General features: G+C 38.3%; 1 protein-coding gene and 1 long non-coding RNA gene across 2 annotated transcripts; both read right to left on the bottom strand.

Moving 5' to 3' along the window:
- Positions 1 to 4,263: 4,263 nt before the first annotated feature.
- Positions 4,264 to 8,638, bottom strand: LOC141906971 (uncharacterized). The gene is made up of 7 exons (XR_012619440.1): positions 7,761 to 8,638; positions 7,520 to 7,676; positions 6,845 to 7,129; positions 6,637 to 6,765; positions 6,372 to 6,547; positions 6,134 to 6,291; positions 4,264 to 6,027 (listed from the first exon to the last, which is right to left on the bottom strand). It is a non-coding gene; the product is annotated as an uncharacterized LOC141906971 (long non-coding RNA).
- Positions 8,639 to 11,489: 2,851 nt separating this feature from the next.
- LOC141906694 (coatomer subunit alpha-like) lies at positions 11,490 to 26,880 on the bottom strand. The gene is made up of 25 exons (XM_074795981.1): positions 26,759 to 26,880; positions 26,212 to 26,325; positions 25,514 to 25,587; positions 24,809 to 24,889; positions 24,515 to 24,591; positions 24,003 to 24,112; positions 22,231 to 22,446; positions 21,640 to 21,775; positions 20,869 to 21,102; positions 20,682 to 20,748; positions 20,531 to 20,606; positions 20,354 to 20,436; positions 19,750 to 19,975; positions 19,125 to 19,263; positions 18,039 to 18,348; positions 17,539 to 17,728; positions 17,361 to 17,456; positions 16,823 to 17,035; positions 16,296 to 16,498; positions 15,810 to 15,953; positions 15,068 to 15,204; positions 14,225 to 14,411; positions 13,706 to 13,816; positions 12,534 to 12,808; positions 11,490 to 12,273 (listed from the first exon to the last, which is right to left on the bottom strand). Exons 1-25 carry the CDS (start codon positions 26,796 to 26,798, stop codon positions 12,132 to 12,134), a joined length of 3,681 nt encoding a protein of 1,226 aa, XP_074652082.1. The 5' UTR covers positions 26,799 to 26,880; the 3' UTR covers positions 11,490 to 12,131.
- Between the last annotated feature and the right edge of the window lie 42 nt (positions 26,881 to 26,922).

Consider the following 26,922-nt stretch of genomic DNA (forward strand, 5'->3'; position numbering starts at 1 on the left):
GATGCTAAATGATGGTCGTGATTCAGAGTGGCCCTGATGCTAAATACAAGATGTACAGGGGTGTCCCGGGATCGAACCCAGTAATTACTGAGACTGATTCAGAGTGGTCTGATGCTGAATAGAGGATGTACAGGGGTGTCCCGGGTTCGAACCTAGTAATTACTGACACTGATGCTGAGTTTTACTGGCACTCATGAAATAGGATGTGATGCCACTTTATACCGTCTGGTGCTGCCGCTATGCTCAAGATAAGCGGATTTTTCATACACTAACGTGAATCGACTCTGGCAACCTAGGAGAGTCTACTGCCAGAGTCAGTTCGTGTTAGTTTATGCAAAATCCGCTTATGTCGATCATAGCGGCAGCACCGTACAGCATAATTTACTGTATAGATCCCGATACTTGTGTAAACAGTATGTTGTGTAAATAACGTTACTTATGTTTTTAAGTCGTATTTACTAAATCAGTGTATTCGTAGACACAGTGGTCTTGGTGCTTTGTGGAGAATGAAGGATGTCCTGGGTTCGAACCCGGTAATTACTGATACTGATTCAGAGTGGTACTGACGCTGAATAGATGATGAATAGGGGTGTCCCGGGTTCGAACCCAGTAATTATTCACCAAGTCCTGCAGTGAGGCTGTCTCCACAGTAATCCGTCGCTCTACAATCCTAGTGTACCCACCTGGGGTACAACAAACACTTAAGGTTCTTGGTGAAAGTAATTACTGATGCTGATTCAGAGTGGTCCTGACGCAGAATACAAGATGTACAGGGGTGTGCCGGGTTCGAATTTGGTAATTACTGACACTAATTCGGAGTGGTCCTGATGCTGAATGGAGGATGTACAGGGGTGTCCCGAGTTCGAACCCAGTAATTACTGATGCCGACTCAGAGTGGTCCTGATGCTGAATAGAGGATGTAAAGGGGTGCCCAGAGTCCGAACCCATTAATTACTGACACTAATTCAGAATTGTCCTGATGCTGAATGGAGGGATAAACAGTGGTGTCCCTAGTAATTATTGATGCCTACTCGGGGTGGTCTTGATGCTGAATAGAGGATGTAAAGGGGTGCCCAGAGTTCGAACACAGTAATTACTGATACTGACTCGGAATGGTCCTGATGATAAAGAGAGGATGTACAGGGGTGTCCCGGGTTCGAACTGGGTATTTTTTTACTGACTTGATTCAGAGTGGTCCTGATGCTGAATTAAGAATGTACATGGATGTCCTGGGTTCGAACCCAGTTATTAATGATACTGAGAAAATTGAAATCGACGTGCTGCCCAGTACACCGTCCGGTGCTGATATTGCGCTATGCTCAACATTAGTGGATTTTTCATACACTGACGTGAATCGTCTCTGGCAACCAAGGAGAGTTGACTGCCAGAGTCAGTTCGTGTTAGTTTATGCAAAATCCGAGCATAGTAAATCTTAAGAATCGGCAGAACATAGCGTCAAAACCACTCACTGGTGAACTAATTAAGTTCAGAGTAGCTAATTAACTAAACAAAAAGTGTTTCAAACAATTATATTTACTCACATACAACAATTATACAAAATGCCAGGTTTGTGCTTGAGGAATTATAACTTAAGTTCCTCAAACACGTGGACTGATTTCAAAAACAATCCAATCATGGACGTATAAACTTTAAACGAGAGTTTATACGCTCATGATCCAACCATAGACTATAAAACAAAAACGTCTATGGCCCAACCATGGACTCTTAAACTGTGAGAGCCCATGGCTCCCCGCACTAAAACCAGAGACAAACCTGGCCAAATACTCTGGAAAGCGTAAGATTTTAAGTAATCGATCTGATTTACATTTTTACTCTTATAAGTTGACCCGGCCGGTAGCTGATCTACCTTAGGCCATATATGACTTTCTTTAAGAATCATGATCAAGCTAACTATAACAGACCCGGCAGATGGAAATGAACTGATTACAAATTTCATTGATTTATGAAATGACCCGGCCGATCAGGAAAAACAAGGTATCATTTTTAGCTTATATTAGATTATTCAATAATAAAATTACTAGATTTTAATATCACATATGCTACTACATCATGCAAGGTATTTCAAGATTTTTTTTATACACCAAACATATTTCCACTGCAATTGATTCATACAATTTGAATCAAAAGGAAAATAACAAAATTTCACAAAGAATTGTAAACTTTGATCCATAAAACACCGACAATTGGGATTAGTCTGAATGTCTAAGACTGATAATTCATGATGTCACCGGGCATAAGTGACACTTGGCTATTTCATGAAATATGAAGCATTCAATCATATATCAACTATTCTAATTACAATGTAAGAGAGATTTAAGATATTCTGTTTATACAAAAACTTTATACCCGGTAACACATCTCCAACATATAAAGATTAAAACTGGACATAAAACAACAAATTCACTCTCTCAAATAATCAATCTCTAATCAAAAAACCGAAACTTAGCTCTGTATTCGAGGAATTATCATGTAAGTTCTTCGTTAACAAATCGGTGAACTGTATTCGAAAAACAGTTCAACATACAAGCATTAAAACTAGAGATAAAACCTACAGATTCTGTGGAAAGCTTGAGATTATTTAATCAATCTTTATTTTCATTTTCATTAACATCATTTTACAAGATAGTTTTTCCAACTTTGCCTGAGATTTTCAAACATTACCAACGTTATTTTCTCCAAATTGCTACGTTTAATGCAAAGTATTTAAGGTTTTTTAATCAAGATATATTGAGTATCATCATATAGATATTGTTCAACTATTCATTTGAATACAGCTAAGTCAATTACAAACAACAGTTGAGATATCCACAATTATCTACAACTTTTTTCGATATTTGTGCAGATTTGAATCAGGCTCATCATAGTCTAGTGCCTTAATTCTAAGCACAGCCAGTTGACTCGCACTGGATCCTCCATAATCATAGTCCACGTAAAACCTGTCCAACATTGTATGTAGGTACGGAAGCGATAAAGGGCCTCGAGTTGTCGCGTTCCAACTCGTCAAGTCGACATATTTATGTCGACATATCGCGATATATCGCATCAAGTCGACATGAATATGTCGTCATATCGTGACGTTTTCACGACAAATTTCGCTCTCTCGACCACTTTCCTCGCGACAAGTCGACATATTCATGACGACTTGAAACTCAGTCGTCATATTACTATTGTCCTCATCTTACATTTAGACGTGTTTTCAAATGACGGCTTGTCCCGCGGAAAATGGGCGAAAAAGCGAAATTTGTCGTGAAAACGTCACGATATGTCGACATATTCATGTCGACTTGACGCGATATATCTCGATATATCGACATAAATATGACGACTTGTCGAGTTGGAATGCGACATCTCGAGGCCCCTTATCGCTTCCGTATGTAGGAGTTATGAAAAATAAATAAACTTTACATAGACATTGTAAAACCGACAACCCAAACAGGACAATTTACTAATATGAACATTGTTCATAAATCCCCATTTATAAAAAGAACTGCTCCTCTTTATTTGATAGCACCTCAGTTCGATAGTTGCTATAAACTTTACTTAACAATTGAAGAGTTTAAAGAAGAATAATGAACACGTATGTGTCATTTTATTCTTTCATTTTATTTCATGACAAAAGTTTACCTCGCTACAGGTATGTACTCGAGGAATTATCATGTAAGTTCCTAGTTAACAAGTGAACTGTATTTTAAAAACAGTTCAACATAAAAGCATTAAAACTAGAGACAAATCCTACAAAGTCATCCTAGAAAGCTTAGAATTAACTTAACGTTCTAAATTTCATTTTCGTTAACATCATTTTTACTAGAAAACTAGAGTTTTCGCTGCACCTTGTTTTAACTAAAGATTTTCAAACATTATCAGTTCACTCATGTAATACAACGTTATTTCAGGGAAAACATGACAATAATTTTACCATCGATAACTAATCACGTTTATAGCTGTTTAACATTCTTTCTAAAAAAGAGTAAATTGTATTTCCCAGATATTATCCCTAAAACAATTAACAGTTACAGCAGTGGTAGGGTGTGCTATAGGTAAAAGGACACGTGATCTTTAATCAGTTATTTGAAGCATTCTATCGAAACAGATATTTGTGTGTTTGATTTAGTTAAGGTTTATGGTTATTTGTTTTTTCTATTACTGAGCCGATAGAACGCTTAAAACAACAACAGAAACGATCTCAAGAGGTTGGGAAACACGGAGAAGGTTGTTCTATGAAAGAAGAACCTTTAATAATTAGATTAAGTTAATTAGAAAAAATTCCTGATGATGAAGGTCTACATTAATTTGTTTAATTGTTTGTTGGTTTTGGTTTATTTTCTTATTACTTGTAATTTTATTTGTTTTTTTTATATTAATTATTTTGTTATGTAGTTTTCATTTATCTTTCTAATTATGTTCTATGTATATTGTACTATTTATTACTATTTACATCATCAGGAATTTTTTTATTATGGCCTCACTTTTAAAAGTGCTACAAATTCACTGCTGCACCTAAATAATCTATTGAACACCCCGATTTGAAGTTAAGAGATCATTAGTATGAAAGCCACTCAACATAATGATATGAATGACGATGAAAGAAGTTAAAACAGCTATAAACAAAATTAAAACGATCAAAACTATTGCTGGCCATTATTATTTATTCCTTTATATCACATTATTCCTAGTATTACCTCTTATACCTCTGTGGATACAATGTACTACGACATACCTAGCTAGGATCACCTACATGGAAGCACAATTCTAAACTCTATGAAAATCGAGATATTCTACTCATTAGTCAAATCGCTTTAACGGGCCTTAAAATTATGGCATCAAAAAATAAATCAACACTTTGGTATATAAACTTATTATTTGTACACAGAACACTGCCTAATATTATATAGTTTCCTTAACTATACGTGATGATATTCAGGGGGCGTAGCCAGTTTGTACTGAAGGCCAGGCCCTTCACTTTTTGGCCAAGGAATCATATTCAAAACATCTTTATTCAAAACCCATTAACTTGCTGGGTGAGTTTAGGTAGCCAAAGTAATTACGTACCAACTTCCATTATTGCGTTTAAAAGGTTCAACTGTTTAACTGACTACGCTCTCCCTTTTGAACATTAAGGCTATGCAAATCATTAAATTATTTTCACTCTCAGGAAATATAAAATGAATCACTATTTCTAAGATTAATCGAATAAAGACCAATGGACTATTTCATTATTACAAATCATGAAAAGCTATGTTTAACTAAGTATGAAGATTATCTGAACTATCCCATTGATTCTATATCTCAGTTTAGGTGTATTTCAACTGACCTACGAGTCGAGACGCTAAAAGCTATCAACACTATGAATTAATGGAGCGTAGATTTTATGAGACTCCCAGAAGGAACTTTCTGTCATATTACAAAGGACATGACTCATCTGTTTACAAACCGAAAACATTTTGCCTAATCAATATATGAATAGTTCCTTCTCAGGCCCAGAGTCCTAATTAACTAACTTCAATTTTCATTAATCAACATTAAAACTATTTCTTTATTTCCGCCTCTTCAAATAGACAGTGAATTTTAAGACGCATTTTGGAACACATGTTACACATCAGACTGGTTTGTAAAAAGGTAATGCTCAAAATAAATCAATACTTTACATATTCTACTGACGTTGCTGCTCCTGAATAAGTGTTTATAAGATACGCATTGTCTATGCTGCTCCTGAGAAAGTGTTTATAAGACACGCATTGTCTGTGCTGCTCCTGAATAAGTGTTTACGCATTGTCTCTACTGCTCCTGAATAAGTGTTTATAAGACACGCATTGTCTGTGCTCCACCTACTGTAGAAGAAATCCATCATTGGGCGATAAACCACTGCTGGCTGAATTTCTCATCTGGACTACTAGGCCTATGTAGTTCAATTCAAGTCGGAATCTTCTGTTGGCTGCTTTAATCATTCAATTCTTGATGGTTAGTTGATCTTAGTATGAGCTATTTCTTATAGATGTGATTTTATGGCTAAAATGAGTAAAAGAAGATATCCAATTATCATACAATATCTTGCAAAATACACAAATCTTCATATAGCATTAATTATAATAAATTTCCATGTAAATCAACTTACCTTTTAAGATAACTGGGTTTAGTATCGGCTAGGAGTTCTCAGTTGGTGTATGAGTTCAATTTGAGTTGGACTCGTTCTGTTGACTGTTCTAATCGATAGATTCTAGTTAGTTAGTTGATCTTAGTGTGAGCTTTTATCTTATAGATGTGATTTTTTGGCTGAAACGAGTGAAAAACAAATATCCGGTAATCACACAATTCTTTATTAATCATAATACTTTCGATGTCAATCAGCCTACCTTTCAATGCTGAGTTTAGTATCGGCTAGGATTGTCTAAGTTGGTTCATGAGTTAAATTTGTTGAGGTAGTTGATGATTTCAATTCAAGTTGGAATCGTCTGTTCGCTATTCTAATCATACATTTTTGACTAGTTAATCTCAGGCTGAGATTTTTTTTATAGATGTGATTTTTTAGCTGAAACGAGTAAAAAAAGAAAATATCCTGTATTCACACAACTCTTTATATAGCATTGACCGTAATAATTTCCATGTAAATCAACCTACCTTTCAAGATTGCTGAGTTCATTAACGGCTAGAATTGATGAGTTCAATTCAAGTTGTGTTGGCGGTTCTGATCAGTAGATTTTGACTAGTTAATCTTAGGCTGAACATTTCCTTTTAGATGTGATTTAGCTAAAATGATTAATAGAGAATATTCACACAATTCTTTATATAGCATTGATCATAATAATTTCAATGTAAATCAAGTTACCTTTAACGATTGCTATGTTCAGTATCGGCTCAGATCGTCTCTTTGTCATTGGTTGGTGAATGCAATGCTATGGTGTTTTTGGGGGCTGTCGTCAGATCATTTCAGTCTCAGTGGCAGCTGAATCTGACGGTAGGTTAAGATGCCGGATATATATCAGATCAGTAATGTGGACCGGTGCGTAGATTTTGATAATTAAATGCCTCTTATTTGCACTGTTTTCTTATCGGCAGATTTTAAACAAGTTGTTGATCTCAAACGTGGCAGTTTCATATAGATAGGATTAAGCTGTAATGAGAGAACAAAGATATCCTGTAAATACAAATATTTCATTCAGAATTAATTCAAACTAGTAGAAAGCCCGTGGAAACCACGGGGATTTTTAAACGTAGAACTTTCCAACTTATTATTCATTGCAAGTGAATTGAGTAGGAGCATTTTAAAGTGGCCTATTATGTGGTGTGATCACCCGTGCCCATAGAGAACATGCGGAATCTCGGGACCGACTTGACCTGTGCCCGAGGATACTGGGACCCTTAATCACATACTGAAAATTTCTTCCGCCCCTGGGAGGCCCAAGGTAACAGAACAATAGATAAAAATAAATATGTAAAGTACCGATATTTGAACACGCCCTATATAAGATTATATGAGATAATTTCATGTATATCAAGTTACCTTCTATGATTGCTGGGTTCATTATCGGTATCTCGTAAGTTGGTCGGTTGTTGAATTGGATTCAAATTGGCCTTTCCTGTGCGCTGTTCTCCAATCGGCAGATTTTAAACGAGTTGTTGATCTAAAGCGCGGCAGTTTCATATAGGATTGACGGTAGCTGAAATGAGAAAACAAAGATATCCTGTAAATACAAATATTTCATCCAGAATTAATCGTAATAATTTCATGTATATCAAGTTACCTTTTACGATTGCTGGGTTCCATTATAGGCGTGGATCTCCTAAGTTGGTTGGTTGTTTAAGTTTTATTTGAATCGGCCCCGTCGAGATTTTGCCAATAACTATATCACAAGGTTGAAGATAATTTTACAATATTTGGTCTTCTTCATGTAAATTAGTCCGAAAAATTACAAGGTTGAATAATTTTGTCTAATTTATACAATTCTTTGGTCTTTTTTTCATGTAGTCCGAAAGTTTACAAGGTAAAAGAGAATTTTGTCTAAGTTTTTAAATCGGAAATCGAAGTACAGATATAGTTGTGTGATCGGCGATCGAGCTTACAGAATCTTCTTAATTGGAAATTCGGCGGTGCCTCGACGTCGGGTTGACGGAGTTTGAGCAGACCTGGAAATAGAAAAATCAGAGACGACAGAAGTATGATGATTATTGGGGGGTTAAAGGAGAGAGGACTCAGGGGGAGGCCTTAGGAGATCTTAAACACTCCAGTGTTTGGTGTAGACAGTTACTAACTACAAACCCATTACACCTGCTGAGAGTGAAACGGTTTGATTTTGAATTTCGAAATCGAAGTACAGCTATAGTTGTGTGATCGGTGATCAAATTTACAGAATTTGTTGGAAAAATCGAAGTACACAATTGGAAATTTTGGAACCAATGACGTCATTTGCTGTTAGATATTGGATGGAGATGCCGAACTTCACTGGCACCCCCAATTTCCCTAGCAGCTATCCGTCAGGCCACGGATGATAACCCAAGAATAATAAATCAACTTAGCTTTATGTGGCGTCTTCACGGGCTGTCGTCAGATCCCAGCGGCGGTTGAATCTCTGGAATCTCTTCTTCATCGTCTTCCTGGCTTCTTCGTCATCGCCTTCTTATGGGTAACCTGAAATGAGAGAAAAGAGGGAACGGAGATAAAAACCTGGTATGGAACAAAACTAATGTCCGAAAGCTTTTCAGCTCTCCTTCGCCGGTCACGTGCCGAGAACGACAGCTGACGAGTCAGCCAGGAAACACTCGTCCCTACGTGCCTTCGCGCGGGGAACGCAAACCAGGGCGCCAACACCTCACATTCATCACCTACCTACAGGATGTGCCGGGCGGTATCAATAACTGACAAATCTGCCAGTTACTAAAGACAAAAGAGAGTAGCGCTAACTGAGTCAAACTAGAGTTAACTAGTTGCCGATCGAGAACAAATAGAAGTGCCCGGAAAACCAAAGGTCAACAATAGCCAGAACTAGAGTTAACTAGTTGCCGGACGGAACAACTCAGAAGAGAAGTTCTGCCGGAAAACCAAAGCGACCAATGGCCAGAACTAGTGTTAACTAGTTGCCGGAACACAACTACAGTCCTGCCGGAAGGGTGACCAGTATCACACCACTCAATCTTTTACCCCTAGTAATCTGATAGATTCGACAGTCATTGACGTCACTCAGTACACACTGTAGGCAGATAATGATGTGAGGCATTGTCGTCCTAGTTTGCATTCCCTGTGTGAGGGCACGTAGGGACATCATTTCCTGGCCGACTCTTACCGGCGAAGGAGAGCCGACGCTTTCGGATATTAGTTTTGTTCCATAAGATATTAAAAATCGAGAGAGAAATCGGCCCTGAAATATAGAACGGATTAATTGCTGAAAAATAGAACGAGTTAATCGCTGAAAAATAGAACGGATTAATTAACACAGAACAGTACAGGACAGTACGGAGACGAACAGTAACACATAAAACATAAAGACGTCGTTCCTCAGGAAGCAGGAACAGGAGCGCAGCGAAGATCGCCAGGATCATGATCGCCAGGAGAATCCACGGAAGCATGTCTGCACAGTGTGAGAGAGCGGAGGTGAATGAATGAATGGTTTCCTATGCTTAATACATACTGTGGTCAACCGGTGACGTATTCAATAGGGCGTGTGAATATACCGCAATTGTGTCTCTTTGACTCTATTGTTGAATGGGTTTACATTGAGCGAGAGCTAATAATAGGGCCGACGAGTAGAACACGCGCCAGTAGCCAGCTGAACAATATCGTAGAACTTTAATAAAGACCACTGGAGATAAATTACTTGATTCTCCTCAACAACTCCTCTCCGAATTTAGCGCCGCCTGTTTTTAGGCGTTTTTTGTGGCCGATAGATCATAGAACTATAACGTTTATAGTTCTATGGATAGATCGAGGGTAGATGAGCAGGCAGTGATAGGTCATCGCGCATAGTGAATTATATGGAAGACCTGGAGGGACATGCCAGTTGCTAGTTGCTAGTTGCCAATTGCTAGTTGCCAAATACCATTAGATAATTGTTCTCCGCCCGCTAGCGCCACCTCGGTATATACCTTTTGTTATTCATTGCCGCGAAATTGCATGATCAAAATTATGATCATGAACCCTATAAAACCAAAGTTGGCATAATACATCGATAAAATGCAAAAATATCTCATTCAATCAGAATCATATTTGATGTACTTGATGTATTTGATGATATTAATTATTTTAAAACCAATCTTAAAACATTTCTTTTTACTCAGTATTATGATAACTAATGTTTTATTAAAACAATATTATTATCTTATCTTAAGGTATTCAATATTGTAAACCGCCTTGAAACGCAGTGGCGGTATACATGTATAAATAAGATTATTATTATTTTGTTATTATTTATGATGCTGAATACAAGAGGGGTGTCCTGGGTTCGAACACAGTACCGGTAATGACTGACTGATTCAGAATGATCCTGATGCAGAATAGAGGATGTATAGGGGTGTTCCGGGTTTAAACCCAGTAATTACTGACACTGAGTGGTCCTGATGCTGAAAAGAGGATGTACAGGGGTGTCCCGGGTTCGAACCCAGTCATTACCCATTAGTTACATTTTACAAAATTAATTCTCCAAATCTAGAACAGCCCAGCAAGAGTGACGAATACCTTTCTCTAAAAGTCAAAAAACAATAAAACAACATCTAAATGAAGAAAATATATAGCCTACAATGTTTATTTTCATCACTGAAAACAGTTCAATTTCAACAAACATTTGGTAAAAATTTATAAAACTACATCATATTTGCAAATCGAACTATTAGTATTTCATTTTTATGCGGGAAGGGAACCCAGACGGTCCTGGTCAGTATCTGTAAGCCATCAGTCAGTGTCTACGTAAAACAATACAATACACTGGGTCCAGTTCCACAGTTATGAGTTAAGACTTAACTCTGAGTTAACTAATTGGAAATGAACTAACTTTAACTCAGAGTTAACTCTAACTCACGACTGTGGAACCGGGTCCATATGATTAAAATATGCTTTAGAAAAGTCTTCAGATTACTCGTTCAGATAAACAACACACCAGAAATATTCAGTTAAGTCAAGATGCATTACAGAATTTTCCAGAACATTCCAGACGACTTCTGATCTAAGAGGAGGCGTAGAGGTAGGCAGAAACATGGAAGATTTAATTCCATAAATTTTCTGCAGAGCTCCGATTTAGGAAAGGGTGGCTGTTTATATTGAACGATAGGATCGCGTTGTTCTGTTGTATATTTCCGAAAAGTTTGCCCAAACAATGACACCTCTGTACATACGACTGTAATGAACTTGATCGAAAGCTCGACGTCAGTAACTAATATTTTGTCTATTCTGGTACGTGTACTTCTCGTGGGATTTTTCATCATTTGATCCTCTCTCTCTTTCTGCATTCAAGAACAACGAATAAAACAGATTGATTTGTATAGATTGCATTTTTTCTATTTTATTATCATACAATATAATAGTATATTATAAATTAAATACATCGAGCGAAAAACAAAGAATGACAAACTTCTCCAATTCCCATCAACATTTCAGATTCATTCACATTAATCCAAGAGAAATGAAAAACTCATCTTATACCAAATTACACAGTGTATCATCACTTCAACGCATTATTTGTAATGGCAGATACAATTAACAGCTAATAATGAACTCGCATCAGCACAAGAAGTCATTAGTATAACTAACACCTTACAGACATCAATAGTCAGAACAAGTGAGGCGTATAGTAGTATATACATAGTATAGTCTATTCATGTTTTCACTCTATCGGATAATATTTCACAAACTGAACGTCCAGTGAAGTTTTCTTCACAGATATTTTTCAATATTCCAGCTGAATCAATAAACAGTGAGTTTAAACACGAGTGAACAGTTTGGACACGAGTCAACATTTTGAACACGAGTGAACAGTTTGAACACGAGTGAACAGTTTGAACACGAGTGAACAGTTTGAACACGAGCGATCAGTTTGAACACCAGCGAACAGTTTGAACACGAGCGAACAGTTTGAACACCGGTGAACAGTTTGAACACGAGCGAACAGTTTGAACACCGGTGAACAGTATTATCGGAACTGTACGGGACTGATTCGTAACCCGATACTGTCTAATCCGATCTCCGTACATTTCGTAACGCGGCAAAGTTCACCTTTAAACGCGGGTGAGTAACACGCACTACTCAACGGACATTTCACAACGGGTTTACCTCTGAAAAAAAAAACACATTGCAAGACGAATTAGAGTTTATTTTACGCACGAACCCCAGAATGCTGAGCTCATTGAATATTCAATCATAGCCAGAAATGATGGTCTTCATTCATAACTGATTGAATAATGAGTGGTGTACTGATAAATAAGATACTTCGAGTAGAATGAAGAATCAAGTCCCAATATAAATTATAGAAGTAATCACTACGTGAATATGAGAAACAGTCTTTATATGGGTAAGTGAATATAGAATTGTTTACCTGTATATCGGAATATAGGTGGCAGCACAGATATCGAATGGATTATGTTCGTCGTATTTTAAATCGTGGGCGTCAGTCGGGTTTTTCTCGCAGGCTTGCAGTATTTTTCGCGTTTGTTGCGCGACCTCCGGCCGCGGTCCGAGCTCGAGTAACCGACGCGCGAACGAAGCGGCCGTCTTGTAGTTTTTGAGTTTGAAGAATAGATTCAGAGCCGTTCTCAAAGTGAGAATCATATGAACCGGTTGCAGTTTACAATGAGTGAAATACGCGGCCATCTGAAAAACAGCGAATCATTCAATGCAGAAATCAATGAGTATCTTTATAGTTTATCGAATAGTGTGTCAGTTTTTGGTACAGGCTGATGAATATCAATTCAGGTTTACGGGCACTGAGCAAAACCCACAGTTGATGATATACATGTAATAGTTTATTCTGATAGTTTTGAAGTTTGACTGAACTTCATCATCAGAGAAATGAAAATGAAACTGTCAGAATAAACTGTTATTTCGTCAACTGTGGGTTTTGCTGATTAACTCTGAAATACTAAGATTACTACAGGGTTCCTACAAATCAGTCAGAATTCAAGGACATTTCAAGGATAAAATTTCAAATTTCACGGAGTGTTTGCATCACTTTCATATATCAATTACTGTCAACTCCTACTAAAATCAGGACTGTTTTTTCTCAGTAAACCATTTAATTCGGTGGAATCTGTGCATAAATACTCGGCCTAGAGCCAAAAAATTGCCAACTTCTCAAAATTCAAGGACTTTTCAAGGACTTTTGGGCACTCTGCTCGAATTCGAGGATATTCAAGGACCTTGAAAAATATTGTTCCTTCAGAAGGAATTTTCAAGGAATCAAGGAGTTGTAGGACCCCTGTACTATCAGTCTCTCCCATTTATCCGTCAGCACATTCAGCTATGAGCAGTTAGGCTAAAAAAAATTGATACCTTGTTTCTCCGCTCTGCTGAGCTTAAATGTTGACCCGGCCGGCCGCCTATCTACCCTATACATTACTTTTTTAAAAATCGTGATCAATTTTACCATAACAGACCCGGCCGCTATAGAAATGAACTGTTTACAAATTTTATCATATTTTACAAAAATGACCCGGCCGCTGCGGAGAAACAAGTTATCATTTTTGTTTAGCCTTATCAGTTAGAACGTACCTCACACACTCTCTTCTGTTCCTCTAACGTTGATTTTGGCATCTCTTTACGTTTGCCTTCCATCGTTAGACCGACGATGTATTCACGACAAATCTCGATCAATTGCTGCGCCTGAAATGACAATATTTTACCGGTAAAACACATAAAATCGCACGTGATTAACTCGAGTGGACACTTCATTAGACTTGCTCTTTCACTGACTATTCCCTGACATGAACATTGTCGTTCCTCACTTGATCTGCTAAGAATTCAATCAATTAACACAGTCAAACGTAAGACATAACGGAAACTGTTTGATTTTATGCGCGATCTAGCAATCACAACATATTTCCCTGACTTTTTTTTTACAAAATTCCCTGACTTTTTTAAAGAAAAGATATTTCCCTGACTTTTCCCTGATTTCAGGTAAGTGGCGCCACCCTGTGTCTACCACGGCACAGAATCCCCGCTGATTAACCTAGCGCGAGTCAACAACTCGCACGCTCAGAGATGGAAGTCTAAACCAGGTCTTGTGTTTACCTCGGATATTTCTTGTTTATTGTCCACGACTAATAACGGAACGCTGAGCAGAATAGAACGGAATTTATCGATCGCGTCGTTGAATTTTCCGGATGTCGTCATCTGATAGGCGACTTGTAATCGTTGTACGAGTGTGTTCAGTTTTAAACCGACAGCAGGAACACCTCCTTTAGCACCGGCGTCTTTCCTACAAATAATCATACAATACAATACAATTATAAATCTCTTCTATATTTTCATTTGGACTGGCTGACTTCTATTTTTTTTTTTCTTAAATGTTCTCATGTTTGTGTTGTGTTTTGTTAGGGTATCTGAACATCCTCTTGGATATACAGCCTTTATGGCTCTGCTCAGGCTCCTGTCAACTGTATACCTTATAGTTTGTAATTAAATTTGTTATTATTAATTTTGTACATATTCATGGTGACAAATAAACTATCTATCTATCTATAAATTTGTAAAACTATTATCAAAGGTGCTCTGCCAAAACAGGTGAAGACTTGAACAGAAATGCCTTGAGCTGCTCTTTGAATGCTGGGAGAGTATATATCACCAAAGGGTCGAGGTAGGGTATTCCGCATGGATGCAAAAGGTCCCAAATGCACATCCAACATATTCGATCTATAAACCAGTGGCTAGTTGCTCAAAAGTTGGTTATAGCTGGCAGATAAATACCATATTTACTAACAATGAACTTTTATCAGCTATCCACTAGTTAACTCTAGTAACCAACTTTTGAGCCACTAACCCCAGCCCTAGAATTGTTCCTTTTTCGAATAAGTTTTCCAATTCGACGGCGTGAAATGATTTCGATTTCGATGAGTCTACACGAGTGACACGTACCAGTTTCTGTGTATATAACCGAACAGTGGTGGCAGGGATGGAGTTCCGATGTACGCAGTACGTGATCTACTGTAAGCTTGTAAAAACAGCTGTTTATATTCAGCAAACTCTACTACACCAACTTGATCGTGTAATAACTGGAAATATATATATATATATATATACATTACAACAAATATATCATTAGAGTTTATACGTACAGTCAAACCAGCTTAATTCGAATCAGATTAATCAGCATTTCCATCTAACCCAGTTATTGTTTACGGTCAACCTATAAATTTATGTAACATTATGATGTTTAATCCAGCAGACCTGACTACCTGATATTTCCATTTTGGAGTAGTTTTTACCATAATCTGGAGTAATTTGACATGAAAATGAACTAGAAATCATTCAGATTTTTTGAATATTTCCATAATCTTGGAAATAATTGAGCTCTTAAAGAGTAGAAACTACTCTCAAATAGCAGTTGCAGTCAGGTCTGATCTGGATTTCTCATAATCCGAATCATGGAGTAGTTTTTACCATAATTGGGAGTAATTTGACATGAAAAATAGTAATTTGATTTAAAATGAACTGGAAATCATTCAGATTTTTAGAGTATTTGGATAATTTTTGAAATAGTTGAGCTCTTAAAGAGTAGAAACTACTCTCAAATAACAGTCGTAGTCAGGTCTGATCTGGATTTCTCATAAACCGAATCATGAGATTCTGTCATTGGTCCCAAACTGTATTCACTCACCCTCATAGCCGTTTCGAATGAACCCGCTAAAACATGATCGACGGGAAGTTGTGAATTATTGCACCAGACTTGAGTTTGACTGGTTCCTTTCGTCGGAGGCACAAAGTAGCCTGCATCTCCATCATCACCCATTGGACCAACATCCTGCAATGAGCACAACACAATACAAGATTATACGATTATAATACACGATTATAAATTTTTCAATTCCCCTAAGTTACACATTGCTAACCTAGAGCAGGCAATGTAGGCCCATTAAACGTAAATAAATGCCAATTATCAATACCATCGACAAAGTATTTTCATAAAGTTTGTTATCAAATGCGTAGTAAAACATTTAGGCCTAAAATTTAAAAAAAGGATAATTCTATTTCTAGACCATTTTCTGATTTTATAGCTTTTCAAGGGCCTGGAAAAAGATTCCCATTTCTCAAAACCTGTAAGTACTCTGAAGTCATGTGAAATGAGAGGCGAATATCGGCTTACCAAATCGGCGGGTAACTCCAGATCATCATCACCGACATCCCAGCCGCCTCCCTCATCTTTACCGACCAACTCTTCATCATCAAATCCGGCTCCGTCTGCCGCTCCTCCGAAACCATCCTCATCCAGAATCAACTCAGCATCTTCTCCCCAACCTTCAGCTTCCTCGCCCATATCAGTGGCAAACGCTGTAGCAGCAGCAACACCTGCACAGATAGAGTAGGGTTTATTTAAGTTCTAACGCATTACTGATGATATTGGCCACCTATATTTGATTTTGTCCCCGACTATTCCCAAACATCGGAAATATTTTCCTCGACTTGATTTGCTAAAGATCAAATCAATTAACGCAGTCAAATACACAAAACATAGAGAGAAACTGATTATCTGCACGATCGACAAATTTCCCCGACCTTTTTTTTTTTACAAAATTCCCCCAACTTTTCAATGACTTTTTAAAGAAAACAATAAGAAAATTCCCTGAATTAAAATACTATTTAAATTACTAAATTATGATAGCCTATCGATACCTTTAGCAGCCATAGCTCCGGAGAATATGTCTTTAGTAACTGTAAGAAGAGGCCAGTTACTCTCTTGCTGCATGATAGGTGGCGGTGGTTGCAATAGTTTAGCGTTCGGGTAAATTTCGGGAATGCGTTCTTTTTCTTCGTCGAACGTTTCGCGCAGTTGTTCGGCTTCGTCCTGTAACCCGTGAGTGGCGGCAGTCAGGTACGCTAAAGACTCTACAAATATAATGACAATTATTAACGCAAGGGTTCATAGTACCCATAACCAATTTCATTCAAGGACGTGTTTCGATACAAGTGTAGGCTATCGCTTTTATAATTGCATAGTCAAGAATCAATGTTGAGATAAAACACCAAAGAAGCTAAAGTCCTGGGGCCAGTTGCATAGTCATGGCTTAGACTTAAGACCAGTCTAAGACCAATTTAGTTCTATAGCCAATCTAACAACTTAAGACCAGGCTTAAGATTTAAGACCACTTTTGGACTTAAGTCATGACTGTGCAACTGGCCCCTGACGATTAAACGACCAAACAAAACTTACTCTGTCCGCAACTTTTCAGGATCTTCACGCGTTCGGGGATATCTCCGAGGTACAGAGCTGTTTGAAAATGTCCGCTCGTGTCTTTGCGAATTTCAGCTACAATTTCGAACGAGAAGAAAATTAAACGAGAATTTAGATAAATTCACGATTGCGATTTCGAAGGAAAATCAATCGTCACCTATTTTCATCATTTTTCGCAGTTTTTCCAGATTTCCAGTGATCAAATAAATGAAAGCGAGTTTATCGAAGTTCTTCGTTCTCTGATACGCCATTTCGACGACCTGATGGTTGCCCTGTAACAGAGCTATTTCTCCCAGTTTCTCCCAACAGTTTTTATCATCGAGAGCGCGAGCCGCTTCGAGGGCAATCTGAAAAATAATATAGTTTCATCAGAAACCGGGTTTAAACTAACGGCAGGCCACTATTAAGCGTAACTCAGGTCGACTAAGATTCAATCAGATCGTCGAATCGTAAGCAGTCAAGTCCATGATTATCTAATCAGGAACCCTTTTCGACATGAGCGTACTACGACCCTGGTGGATTGATCCATCAATGGCCACCCTGGTATATCATTCCTCGCATCATATATACAATTTAGTGACAGAAAAAGGACTTTCCCACAATTCAAGCAGCTAGTTTGAATCTAAATGTGATGAAATATCTAGGAGTAATTCTCACCTCTATATTACCGCATTCGAGAGCCAGACCGAATCTCGTTTTTTCATCCTTGACGAAATGAAGCGCCACCTCCGGGTAACCTTTCTTCTGCAGGTAAGCGATGATCGACTGACCGACCAGTTTAGCGTTACGAACCATGTGCAGAACCTCGTCGTAACGTCGGCTGACGAGCGCTAGTTTGAATTTGAATTCGGTCGGGTCGATACCGAGTACGCGAGGTCGACACTCACGATCTAAACAATAAACGCTGTTACCCTTCACACGCGTGATGTATATAGGCAGATCTAGGGTACGGATTATACCATGATCACTGAAAAACAAAATACACGTACACAAATATTACAATTACCGGTAGATTACATAAACATATCTAGCTGATTCACGAACCAGTTCCACAGTTGACTCAGAACCAAGTTCAACAGTTGACTCTGGACCCAGTTCCGCAGTTGACCCTGGACCCAGTTCCACAGTTGACCCTGGACCCAGTTCCACAGTTGACCCTAGACCCAGTTCCACAGTTGACCCTAGACCCAGTTCTACAGTTGACTCTGAACCAAGTTCAACTGTTGACTCTAAATCCAGTTCCACAGTTGACTCTGAATCCAGTTCCACAGTTGATTCTGGATCCAGTTCCACAGTTGACTATGAATGCAGTTCCAGTTGACTATGAACCCAGTTCCACAGTTGACCCTGGATCCAGTTCCACAGTTGACTATGAACCCAGTTCCACAGTTGACCCTAGATCCATTGCCACAGTTAACTGTGAACCCAGATCCGGTTGACTCTGAACCAAGTTCCACAGTTGACCTTGGATCAAGTTCCACAGTTGACCCTGGATCCAGTTCCACAGTGACCCTGGATCCAGTTCCACAGTTGACCCCAGATCCAGTTCCACAGTGACCCTGGATCCAGTTCCACAGTTGACCTTGGATCAAGTTCCACAGTTGACCCCAGATCCAGTTCCACAGTTGACCCTGGACCCAGTCCGACAGTTGACTGTAAATCCAGTTCCACAGTGACCCTGAATCCAGTTCCACAGTTGACCCGGATCCAGTTCCACAGCGATGCAGTATTGATGTCACTTACCCGTTAATGAGTGCGTATTTAATATGATTACTGGTTGTATAAACGAACACGCCACTTTCATCCCACGCTCCACTTTTGACTCGAATATTCTCATGAATCGTACATAAATTCTCCAGTTTTCGATTACAAATCGTGATTCCTGAAATACAATTAGAGTTGTTACAGATTATCATCATCAGATATCAGTTGTTTTCTATCTCAACCTACTGAGATCCACTCAGGGCATCATTAGCAGGTTTGAAGTTTCTTTTCTTTGATTAGGGGGTGCAACAGGGTGGCCACTTTCCGCCAATTTACAAATCCCCTTAACCCTTTTTCGATGTAATTACACAAAACCCATTGAGAAAATCTGAGGAATTTTGCTTAAGATTTTGGTACAAATTCCCTTTTTCCAGGTTTTTTGCAAAATCTGTCCCTGATTTTTTCAAGTTTCTCATGTTTTCTAGGTTAGTGGCCCCCTGTGCAAGGCGCCATAGAAGAAGCTTCGACTGATAACTCTGCTGTTACCAAGATTCAGGCCCATAAACCCTGGATTGATGAGAGAGTGAGTAATGGCTTAACTGTCCATTACACATAATACCAAATAAACTCAAAGCATTGTTTCAATCTAATACAATATACATACCGTGTTTACTGAGAAGGGCGACATGTTGACTGTCCGCGGACCAAACAACATATTTCACTTTAGTCACTTTAACGCTGGCGAGAGAACGTTTCTGCTGAACGTCAAACATTGTGATTCCGTCACTATCTTTCAACAGCAGACACCCGGTCCCGGCGTAGAATATATCCTCACAGTTCGGCGCCTGAACTTTCTTCGTGATTTCATTCTTCAAATTCTTGATAACGATCTGCGAATTATAATAATAATATTAATAATAATGATGAAATTTATCGAGCAATTTAACTACAAACAGGTAGCAAAGTTTAAATGAGTCCCTCCAGGGAAATGTCAAAATGTGCCAATCAGCTTCGAATCCCTGCCAAAAGGAAATGACCCAACATGAACTTTAGATCTACTCGGATGGATAAAACCAAAATTATCTTTTTTTTTTATTTCTTAGTATCTTATTTTTCCTATCTTTAACTCAGACCAATTTTTAAGTGGTACGACCAGTTTGTTTGAGTTAGATAGGGTTTACTGTAATTCCAAAACAGATTTACTCATCTATGGAAACCAATAGCGAACATTTCAACTATTTCGAAGGTGATCACCATGAATAACTTACAGTTTTAGTTCGGTCGAGGACTGCGAATCTGTTACGAGCCACCCATATAGCCGTTAATCCTGACGAACGTTTACCATCAGGAGCTAAAATACATTCAAACATCAGCGTTATATACTTTATTCAAATCATTTCTTGCATTTCAGTGAAAGTCACCTTGAGTTAATTACGCATACGTACCATCGGGATTCGAAGAGTCGGAATCTTTAGGAATTGCGTATAAATCATACGTGCTGTTCTCTACGTTACTCGCCCTCTGTAAAACATTCGCAAATAAAAACATTTTTCAACCAAGTATTTTTTTCGATGTAGAGGTTGATAGAAAGCTTACCGTGCAGAGTAGAACTGCATTCTCCGCCGGGTTGTAAGACATACTGAATACAGGACTTCTATTACCTCTGAAATAATCAAATATATCAACATTACTGAAAATGCTCAATGATCACCAACCTAGAACAGGCCATGAAGTCGAACAAGTCAAACTGTGGAACCAAGTCGTGTTATAAATTTCAGCTTACCCTCTGAGCTGCATGACCGTTGTATCTTTAGACGTCGTGAAGTCGAGTTTACGCAGATATTTATCCTTGATGTAGTAGAGAATATTCTGATGAACGGCAAACGCAGGTCGCTCTCTCTCGAGTTTAAATATAATCATTCCTCCGTCGTGACCGGCGGCGAACAGGTTCAAATGAGGATGAGCGGCGAGGATCCAGAATCGATCGTGTTCACGACGGAACGTTTGAACTCCAGTTCTAAAATACACAACAAACATATATAAATATTTGAACTCCAGTTCTAAAATTCACAACACAGAAACATCATTATAGAATAACTGTTTCACCCCGGGACCAAGTTCCACAGTTCTGAGTTAAATATGACTTGAGAGTTCAAATACATATCGAAGATGAACTGATTTCAACTCTTGGACTCTTTAACTCATAACTGTGGAACTGGATCTAGGAATAAGTTGCACAACGAACGATGGCTTAAGCAGAACTCACACAGAACAGGGAGACTCGGAAACAGGAGAAAGAAACACGTTTCCAAGGATTTACCTTGGATAAACGAGAAACATGGTTTTAGGACACATGGATTCACAGATCTAACACCTTCGATTCAATGTTTCTGTTTCCCTGTGCCCTGTGTGTTGGGCTTAAGATTTATGACGTAGTCTAAGACCATCTTAGTTCTATAGTCAATCTGACAATCTAAGACGAGTCTTAGGGATTTGGGATAACTCATGAACTTAAGCCACTATTGTATAACTGAGTGATGTAATTGTCGCTTACCTCTTTGACATATCCCAAACTCTGATGCTCTTATCCTCCGAGTTACTGATGATAAGTTCTTGTCTCGGGTGAAAGATAACACTGGAAACATTGTTATAATGTCCTCTACACGTATCAACTTCCCACGCTTTAGAATCTGAAATCATCATCATCAATATAAAGAAAAGGTTATGCTTATGACGTCATCGTTTGCTGGCTATAATCTATTTGCGGTGCTGAAGACAACAAAAGATAATCAGGAAACCGTTCCACACATGAGTTAAGAGTTATCACTCATTGACAACTAATACGGCATCGTCATGCAGAAAAAGCACATGCCAGTAAACCACCTTTCAATCGGATCAGATCAACCAGACCAGACTACCTGATCTCTATAATTGTAATTTTCACCAAAAATTATAGTAATTTGACATCTGGAATAGTAGATGAATCAACATAGAACTAGCAATTATTGCGATTTTGATATCTTTGCGAGTGGTCTTAAAGAGACTAGAAACTACTCTCTAATATAAGTCGTACTAAGAAGTCTGTCAGATCAATTTCAGTTTCTTTTCAATCAGGTTTTCTAGGAAATAAGGCCTCAGTTCTTACCGTTCATTCTCCATAGTTTAATTTGTCGATCGTCTGCACCGGAAACGATCAGCGGCAAAGTCGGATGAAAACAGGCCCAGTTAACGCCGCGATCGTGACCTTCCAGAACATGTTTCACAATCGCGTCTGATGTACCGAACAGATCCGTCTGTCCGGGTGTTTTCAGATGTTCTTCCAACCCGCCGGGGCCGGGAGATACATTCTTCTTGCGTAGACCTATAAACACAATTTTTAATGATTAAATTCTGAAATTTGACATGGATTTGATTATCTAAGAATATGGGAGAGGGATGGGGGATGAAAGTTTAACATCTTCACTGAATAAAGAAGGAGAATGGAGAGTTCTTAATCAGCACCGACGACAACATAGGTGAAAGTTAGTGAATGGAATGGACATCATGAAACACGTGATTATCAGTAGATGGCAGTAAGGGCGAATAATCTGAGGTGACGACCGGGTGTTGAAGCTAATATCAGTCTATCATAAAACTGGGCCCTGGATGATATAGTACGCAATGGTTAATTACAAATACAGTAATGATACACATGCTGATTAGTCAAATACATCTGCAATGCAATACAATACATAAACATATAGCGGTAAATACATAAATACTTACACATTGATATAATTAGAAAATTAGAGCAATAGAATGAACAACATGTTGAAACATGGCTGTGATATATGAAATGATCGGAACCAACACGAAGGATGGAAAATAGTAAATTAGTTTTCACAGCCATCGTTCCAAGAATAAATAACAAATAAGCCAAAACCGCGAGAAAAGATTAACTATCGAAATACCGAAAAAATCAAAACACCGAGTTCATTTTGCCTTCGATATTTCAACTTCATTATTAATACAACACAAAAAACCACGCAACATGCCCCAGTATACTGTTTCTCAATATTGACGAGTTATTTTTTATTTTCAAGGAGAGGAGGAAGACCCAGGTACCATGCAGTAAAATGGTAGTTGTTAGTCGTCATACCGGAAATATCCCAGATTCGTACGGTCTGATCTAAAGATGACGATACAAGCAGGTCTTCCGTTGGATGAAACTGGGCGCACATCACGTAATGACTATGGCCTGTCATAACACTGAAACAACAATTAGTCAAAAATACTCAATACGATAATGTTAAAAATGTTAAAAACTGTAAAACCCTGGAGAAAAAGTAGCAGCAGAATCAATAGAATCAACGTATAATTACACAAGTGATCGGGGTCGTTCTTTCATCGAACAGATTTTTGATAAAATCAATACATGTATTTACTAATAATTACGACTAACATGTTCCACAGTGTGTGATACCGCTTAAAAGAAGGGAGAAATTGACATTAAAAATATAGATCTTTGGTACTGTGCAAATGCCCTGGAGATCGCGGTCAAAATACAGCGTCAGTTTTGAGTTTAATTGAATTTTCGAATAAAACCCAATCTTTTTCGACCGGTATGTAAATATACGGATGAATCGTTGATTTTGATGCTTCCTATCTCCTTCTCTGTGTGACTGTTTTACAGCTGGTTAATAAAGCGATAGCTCCATTTCATTCACCTAACAACAAACAATTTCATTACGAAATATCGCGCACAATTTGATGCTTAATCCTAGTATTCGTTCCTAATGATCCAAAAAGTGCAGCCGACATTAAGATATTTCATCGGATAGGTTTACGAAATGTCGCGATGTAGATTTATGAAACGGAACTATCAAAAGAAGCCTGTAGTGCGCGGAGGACTAACAGATCGCTCTCCGTCTTTCTTACCAGAGATATCCCAAACGCGAACCGTTTGGTCGAGTGAACACGACGCAACCAGGTCTTCAGTAGGATGAAACTGTGCGCACATAACATAGTGGCTGTGTCCGGCTAGAACACTGTATCATCAGACATCATCGGGGAGCAGAGGGTTAAAATATTCATTAAACAACTTCAAAATTTTATCATTATTCGAACTGTACGTTTTATATTGTAGGTATACACACTGTACAGCGATCAGATTGGTTAACTCAATTTTCACATTTTCTCACATCCTTACAATATTGGCTTTTCATCACAAAAAAATAACTGATTAAAATTTCTCAGATTTCAAAAACAATTTTCAATTTGAATGTGAATATAAGAATTTGAAAGGCCAAATACTACTTCAAAATGCATACAACCAGTATGTTTAGATTTGGACGATGTGAAATAAAGAATTTCACTTGAATATGAAATTTCGGATTTAACGTCCGCTGGTATTTCAATTCGGAATATGGAATATATGATTGAATACATACCAGACACAGCTACGCGATTGCCAGTTCCAAATACGTATTGTTTGATCATCGGAGGCACTTAATATCCACGGATATTCCTGTAAAAATTAAAAACGACTTTCAAATCAACAAGTTATTATAATACAGATAGGTAACATTAGTATTCCTGAAGATGAATGACTGATTTAGGATCGTCATAAGTCAAAAATTAATAATCTTTTATAGGAATTTCGGATTTGTTTTTCTTGTGAGAGATTTTTGCTACACTTCTTCAATCACCTCCCGGCTGAAATCACGAACGATGATGATACTTACATGATGGAAAAATGTTGTTCTGATATAATCGAGATGTCCTAGCAAAGTGAACAAACACCGACGCTGTTTATAATTCCATACCTAGAAATAGATCAATCAGGAAATTACTAACGCACCAACGGCAGAGGCAGTGACAGCAGATACAACCGTCCATTAATAAAAAACAAACTACCTACACAGTATTCAACACGTGAACATTTACGTCTAAATTTAGCACAGATCTAAATTTACGACGCTTGGTTTTGTCTCATATCCATCATCAGAACTCGATTCCCAATGTTTCCATTGATTATGACTATTGTTTTTAAATCTATTTATCAAGAATTATTTATAATCCAAAATCAAAAAGCATGACATTCTCCTCCCCTCCTCCATCCCCTGCCTGTCTGTCTCCCTCCAGAGTAAAGAAATGCAAAAATTCAATTTTAATTTCTTCTATTTGTACATCACAGCAGGTTTTAATCTTATTTTCTTGTTATGCTTCGTTTTTTTTTCAAAGGCAAGTATTCATAAATAACATACAGACTTTTACAACCAAATTTTTACCAATTTCCATACTTAAAGTAAAAGGGTAAAATATTGGCCATAATAGAAACAAATGGCCAATATTCAACCCCCTACATCCATGGATACGTGTCATGTATTTTATAAACAACCCCCCCCCCCATTTTCTGACATAAGTTCAGTTGGTTTTTGGATATTTACCTTGACTTTGTAGTCGTCGCCTCCTGATGTAAATAATGGTTGTTGATTGTGAAAACAAACACCGCGAACCGGACCTACAAGAAATATCATATCATATTGAACATTAACCTTAAACTGAGTCAGGCACAGCTGTTTTTACAGTCATGGCTTATATTTAAGACCGGCGTAAAACCATCTGTGTTCTATAGTCAATCTAACAATCTATCAAAAGACTAGTTAAGTGACTTATGGACTAAAATCCAAATGTTCAAATGTACTTAATGGTGACCTGGAGGATCCCATCTTCACCCGTCAAGGGATTCGAACCCACTACGCTAAAGCTGTTCCCCGAACCCCTTGACCTCACGAGTCGTTGGTCTCGTTACTGGCCGACCAGAATCCGGTCGTACCAATCACAGCGCTTGTAACAAACCGTCAGTAGACTTCTGTTGGTTTTCCCTTTAAATTGACCAATCAGCAAACGTTTTACCGAACAAGGAAGTATTTCGCACGTATGACGTCACGCGCAACAGCGCCAGTAATGAAATCACGCTTCGTGAGGCCAGGGGGCTGGTGGAAGCGAGTTCGGGAGTGATACCGGACCCCTGGCAAGCGAGGATGGGAGGATCCTCGCCTGCCACAAGTGGAATCCTCGATTGCCACAGTAGCACTGCGGATACCCCATTGACATTGTTTCAATAGTAGATTGAAGCACTCACCATCGTGTTCATCAAACTTATCAATCAGCGTACACATACGATAGTCCCACAGTTGAATAACACCATTGTGTAAACTAGCGAGTACCCAAGGTCGTTTAGGATGAAACGCTAAACCTGTAAAATATTTATAAAATATCAATGAGAAAAATTAAATGACAGCAAACACTTTAACTTCAAATCAAGTGAAAAGTGGCAAGGACTTATCCCTCTCCATCAGCGGAAGAGGGAGGAAAGAAAGGGGAAAGGATGGAAAAATAATGGAACGAAGATGAGCAGAGAAACAGAGCTGCCAGAAGAGGAGGGAGAGGGGTGGATTGGATGTGCAAGCCAAGGGGGACGGAGCCGGAGCTGTATACGATGTAGTGGACATTTAGCTGTGTACGGCAAAGTGTTCATTGATTGGCTCATTTACGACTTCACCAAGAACCTAGTCAAGTTAACACTTAGCCGTACGCCCGTACGGCTAAGACTTATTGTACAATTTTTTGTGCTTAATCCACCCATCAACAAACAAGTAAATAATGACTGAATGTTAATGTTGTTTTACCTTTCACTCGCGCTGACTTTGTCTCAAATTTAGTCAGCATTTTAACGATTAAAACTAATTAGTGAAGCAGTAATTAGTATAAAACCGGTGTATTTTGCTATCAACTAGAATCCGACGTGGATTGACTTCCGCATTCACACGTCACTCCAGTAGTAGACTGGTTG

This window comes from Tubulanus polymorphus, chromosome 6 (assembly GCF_964204645.1).
Source record: "Tubulanus polymorphus chromosome 6, tnTubPoly1.2, whole genome shotgun sequence".
Taxonomy (NCBI): Eukaryota; Metazoa; Nemertea; class Palaeonemertea; order Tubulaniformes; family Tubulanidae; genus Tubulanus; species Tubulanus polymorphus.

Coding starts and splice junctions, on each gene's coding strand:
- LOC141906694 (XM_074795981.1), bottom strand. CDS start 26,798: ATGCTGACTAAATTTGAGACAAAGTCAGCGCGAGTGAAAG. Junction 15,205..15,809: donor CATTCGAAACGGCTATGAGG/GTGAGTGAATAC, acceptor ATATATTTCCAG/TTATTACACGATCAAGTTGG. Junction 14,412..15,067: donor GGTTATATACACAGAAACTG/GTACGTGTCACT, acceptor GATTATTTGTAG/GAAAGACGCCGGTGCTAAAG.